The sequence below is a fragment of the Vitis vinifera genome, chromosome 5, assembly GCF_030704535.1.
Source record: "Vitis vinifera cultivar Pinot Noir 40024 chromosome 5, ASM3070453v1".
Taxonomy (NCBI): Eukaryota; Viridiplantae; Streptophyta; class Magnoliopsida; order Vitales; family Vitaceae; genus Vitis; species Vitis vinifera.
In genome coordinates, this window is record NC_081809.1 from 23,452,745 (window position 1) to 23,458,182 (window position 5,438).

Below are 5,438 nucleotides of genomic sequence, written 5' to 3' on the forward strand. Positions count from 1 at the left end.
AAGGTGAATGATGAGAGAGAGGGAAAAAGAGAATGAGAGAGAGTAGGAAGTTAGTTATTTTCTTTTTCTATTTTATAGTTAAGGGTATTTTAAAAATTTTTGAAAAGTAATGTCCTTTAACTCAATTTTCACTCATCCATTTTGAGATTAAATACAAGGGATATGAGGACTTTGGGCCAATTTTCAAGTCAAGCGGGTATAAAACTCAATTCTCCCATTAAAGAAAGCGACACTAGTATAAAACGATAAAAAAGAGGAAAGTGACTTAGGACCACAGCTTTGTGGGGGCATTCGCACCCTCTGTTCCCTTTGCTGTAGTAATATAAGACGCAGAGGCGGTGGATTATGGTGTTGTGAAAGATTTGAGAGAGGTGGAGACGGCTGTAGAGCTTAAGCACACCCATGGATCCATCCACTTCCACTTCCACCCATGCTTTAGAATTACAGAGCCTTAACTCAGTTTCTAGTGCGAACCAGGAGGATGTCACATACATGCCTCCTAAAATTTACAGGGCTGCAGCACAAGGCTCCACCGATATTATCCGCAGGACAATGCCCAGAGTTGTCCAATATTTAACACCCAATAAGAACACTATCCTCCACATTGCAGCCCAATTCGGTCAACCGAAGTGCGTTGAATTCATCATTCGACATTACAGTGGGGATTCATCCCCACTGCAGTGGCCCATCTGAAAGGGGACTCCCCCCTCCACCTTGCAGCGAGAGAAGGGCATCTAGAGGTCGTGAAGGCTATTATTCATGCTGCGAAAACAGTTTCCGAAAGAGATATTGAGAGTGGGATTGGAGTGGACAAGGCCATGCTGAGGATGACCAACAATGAGCATGACACAGCCTTGCATGAGGCAGTCCGGTATCATCATCTGGAGGTCGTGAAGTGGTTGAACGAGGAAGATCCCGAGTTTACATATGGTGCTAACTTTTCTGGTGGGACTCCTCTATACATGGCTGCTGAGAGAGGGTTTACAGACTTGGTGAAAATAATCATAGAGAACACTAATCGCAATCGACTGGCTCACACTGGCCCCATGGGTAGAACAGCTTTGCACGCAGCTGTGATTTGCCGTGACCCAAGTAGGCATATTCTTTTCCTGAATCTACCATATTTCCTATGTGGTTTGTTTATTAATATTACTGGTATAACATATATAGTGTTGAATAGCAAGTTTTAACCTGGCTAAACTATGGGGTTACAATATCTTCATAACTTCTAATCTTTCTCAAAAAATATTTTGATATATTTGTTTTGAGTATATATATATATGCTTGGTGGTTGATTGTTTCAGCTGTTTAAATGTTATATTCCAAATAGTTCAGTTACTTTTTAACCTGACATGCATGATTAAATATGGGAAAATGGGGAAGACTAAAGGAAACTTGTTTCTTAATTTCTTATACTCTTCTAATTTGTTTCTTTCTTTTCATTTTATGTATGTGTTGATCAGTAATGGTAAAAGAAATTCTGAAATGGAAGCCAGATCTAACAAAAGAAGTGGATGAAAACGGGTGGTCTCCACTCCACTGCGCTGCATACTTGGGTTATGTTCCAATAGCGAGACAATTGCTTCATAAATCTGATAGGTCTGTAGTCTACCTAAGGGTAAAAAATGATGACAACAAGACAGCTCTTCATATTGCGGCCACCCGTGGAAACAGGATCACAGCAAAACTGCTGGTGTCATACTATCCAGATTGTTGTGAGCAAGTGGATATTAATGGCAATAATGCTCTTCACTTATTCATGATGCAAAAAAGATTTTTCATCAGAAGCTTGTTGAATATTCGCTGGATGAATGTGGGAGCACTTATAAATGAGAAGAATGTTGAAGGACAAACACCTCTCCATCTGCTTGCCCATTCCCAGGCGAGATCTGATTGCACTTTCATAAGAGACAAGAAAGTAGATAAGATGGCACTTAATAGCCAAAACTTGACTGCTGTGGACGTAATTTTACTGGCTGAGGATTTATTTGGACAAAAGGTAAGCCTGTCTGTCTAACTTTATTAATTTCCCAAATAGCAAGGAATTGGTGGACTAGTAATATACTATAATGATATTTAGAATGGTAAATTGATTAGATAATTAATTAATCCAAGCAAAAAATGGTGGCATACATCATATGATTTACTCTATTAATTGAAGCCAAGCTACTGTATACTCTGTTTTCTTTGATTAAATTTCAGGATCTTATCATACGAAGACTGAAACGTGCCAAAGCTAGAATCGGGCCTTTGTTGTGGCAGAAGGCTATGAACAAAGACGAGGATAAGAGCCAAAGCAAACGTAATAAAGGTTTAGACACCTCTTTCTTAAAGAAAGCAAGTGATAGCCATTTGCTGGTGGCCGCACTTGTCGCCACTGTATCCTTCGCAGCAGGTTTCACGCTACCCGGCGGTTATAAGGATAGTGACGGCATGGCCAAGTTAAGCAACAAGCCTGGTTTTAAAGCATTTGTTGTGTCAGATTCCCTGGCCTTGGTGCTCTCTGTGACTGCTGTATTGTGTCATTTCTATAATGCATTGGAGAAGAAAAAGGTCCACGTCACATATTTTCTAAGGTGGGCCTATTGGTTCACCAAATTGGGTGTAGGAGCAATGGTGGTAGCATTCTTTACCGGCTTGTACAGCGTACTGCCCCGTCACTCAGGGATTGCCATTTTTGTTTTGATCATCTGCATCTGCTGTTCAGTTTTGAGCATAACCTCTGGTAGGCCGAGAGTAAGAAAATATTTTTAGTTAATTTTGATTTTTTTTTAAAATTAGAATTTATTAGGTTGAGTGAGATTTTGTTTATATATATATTATTTGGAGTAAAAGATCATGTAGTAGTTAAATAAGATTAATAAAAGTTAATAATTTTCTCTTGATTTTCCTCTAGTTGGTTGTCTCTTTTTATGTAATTCAATCCTTTCACTCCTATGAATTCGTATCAGAAAATTTAAGGGCTGAAACAAAAGGGTACACCAATACCCTCTGGCGAAATGCCTACAAACAACCTTAATATATAACACCAATACCCTCTGGCGAAATGCCTACAAACAACCTTAATATATAACACCTTGCAGCGAGAGAAGGGCTCGTAGAGATCATGAAGGCTCTTAGCGGTGCTGGAAAAGAACTTCTCATAGATATTGAAAGTGGCACATCAATATATCCCGATGTGGTTAACCAATCAATTATCAAAGCAACAAGGGGTTTAACCAAAAAAAACAAAAGGCACAAACAATCTCACATGCTAATGACTATGGAGGAAAAATAATCTCGCATATTCTTTTCCTCAATCTACAATATTCCTATATGATTGACTTATTAACATTAGAAGTATAACATATAGAGTGTTGAATAACAATTTTTAACCTAGCTAAACAATGGGGTTAACCAAGTCAAAAGAATAATAATAAATGACATCTTTGCTATTCTCTTTTGAAGCCCTTCTCTCCGGATCGAATCTACCGTTCCTTTGAATTAAACTTTTGATCTTTCACAAAAACTATTTTGATATATTTGTTTGAGTATATATGCTTGATGGTTGATTGTTTCAGTTGTTTGGATGAATTGTTTGAATAGTTTAAATGTTGTATTCCAAGTAGTTAATCTAGTTCCTTTTAAGCTGGCATGCATGATCAAATATGACCGTTGAAAATAGGGAGAAAAATAAAAACAAGAAAATTAAAAACAACTTAGAGAGTGTTTGATTTTTTGGCTTTTTGCTGAAAACGATTTGTTTTAAGAATTTAAGTTGTTTGTTTTTCTACTTTTTTGACTTATTATAAACTTTTTATTGAATAAAAAAGCCTAAATAAAAAAAAAATAACATATTGGTTTTCTTTTTTTCTTTTTAATATTTAATAAAAATAAAATACTATAAAAACAAACAATTCAATATTTAACACTATTAAGTATTAAGGTTCTATTTAGAATTAAGTAAAAAAACAAACACCACCTTAGTTTCTTAATTTCTAAAACTCTTCTATTTTTTTTTTCTTTTCATTTTGTGGATGTGTTGATCAGAAATGGTAAAAGAAATCCTAAAATGGAAGCCAAATCTAACCAAAGAAGTGGATGAAAATGGGTGGTCTCGACTTTACTGTGCTGCATATTTAGGTTATGTTTCAAAAGTGAGGCAATTACTGGATGAATCTGATAGGTTTGTAGTCTACTAAGGGTAAAAAATGATGACAACAATGAATGTGGGAGCACTTACAAATGAGAAGAATGTTGAAGGACGTCAAACACCTCTCCATCTGCTTACCCATTCCCAGCTGAGATTTCCTTCTTTCATAAGGAACAAGAAAGTAGATAAGATGACACTTAACAACCAAAACTTGACTGCTTTAGACGTAATTTCATCGACCGAGGATTTATTTGGACGAAAGGAATGCCTGTTTAACTCTCGGTTAATTTCCCATTTGACTGAAATTGAACTAGCCTTTTTATCACGTTCTGCTACACATTTGCTTTACAACTAAATGCTCTTTATATAGAGCTAATAAGCAACGGGTAAACAGAATATGCAAAAAATTCCACTATCTTCTAAAGACTAGAACAATCTGAAAACCAGGCACTCTAAATAAAAATATTAAGTAAATGCTTCCAACAATATATATTATAAGGTGCGTTGAAGCTGAGCTACTTCAAATGACTTGGAGTATGTAAGAGTAAAATTATTAATATTGTATCGTCTATATATTTTCTCTAAAATGATTTGACTGATTAAACTTCATTTTTGTATTGTATGACACCTGAAACGGGCCAAAGCCATGAGTTTTGGGGGAAAATAGCTTTTTTATAGAAAAAAAAAATATAGGGTGTGGTCTATTTGTAAAACTTATATTCAAATTAACCCATTTATTGTCACATAAGAGTCATGTCATAATTTTTTTTTTTTTCCAAAATTTAAGTTAAAACCTCAATTGCTAATCGAGGTTTCAATTAAATTTTTTTTTTCTTACTTCAAAATTTAATTAAAAAATATTAAATTATAAATTATTGTTGAAATTAAAAATATATACTTTAATAATAAAAATTTTATATATTTAAATTTAAAGATCTAGTATTATTTCAATAAAGATAAATTGATAAATATAATAATAAATGAATATTTTAATTATCAATAAATTAATAATATTAAAATAACAAAGTTATATAACATATAAATAAGATATAAAATTTTATAATTTATTAATTTAATTTAATTTATTTTTAAGATATAAAATTATATGATTTATTAATTTAAGTGATATCACATGTAGTATCTGCTACAATTAGGAAGAGACTTTTTTTTCTCACTATATAAATGTTTAGTATGTATTTTTTGTGACTTTGATAGAACTACTAAAAATTACATTTTATAGAAAACTTTTTTTAATTAATTTCATTAACTAATTTTGAAATATATTTTCAATGCATATATGTTATGT

General features: G+C 33.8%; 1 protein-coding gene across 1 annotated transcript; it reads left to right on the plus strand.

The window, feature by feature from the left end:
- Positions 1-308: 308 nt before the first annotated feature.
- On the plus strand, positions 309-2,885 carry LOC100252474 (ankyrin repeat-containing protein At5g02620). The gene is made up of 3 exons (XM_002262890.5): positions 309-1,092; positions 1,464-1,999; positions 2,203-2,885. The coding sequence occupies exons 1-3, from the start codon at positions 819-821 to the stop codon at positions 2,752-2,754; spliced, it is 1,362 nt and encodes a 453-aa protein (XP_002262926.3). The 5' UTR covers positions 309-818; the 3' UTR covers positions 2,755-2,885.
- Positions 2,886-5,438: the final 2,553 nt, after the last annotated feature.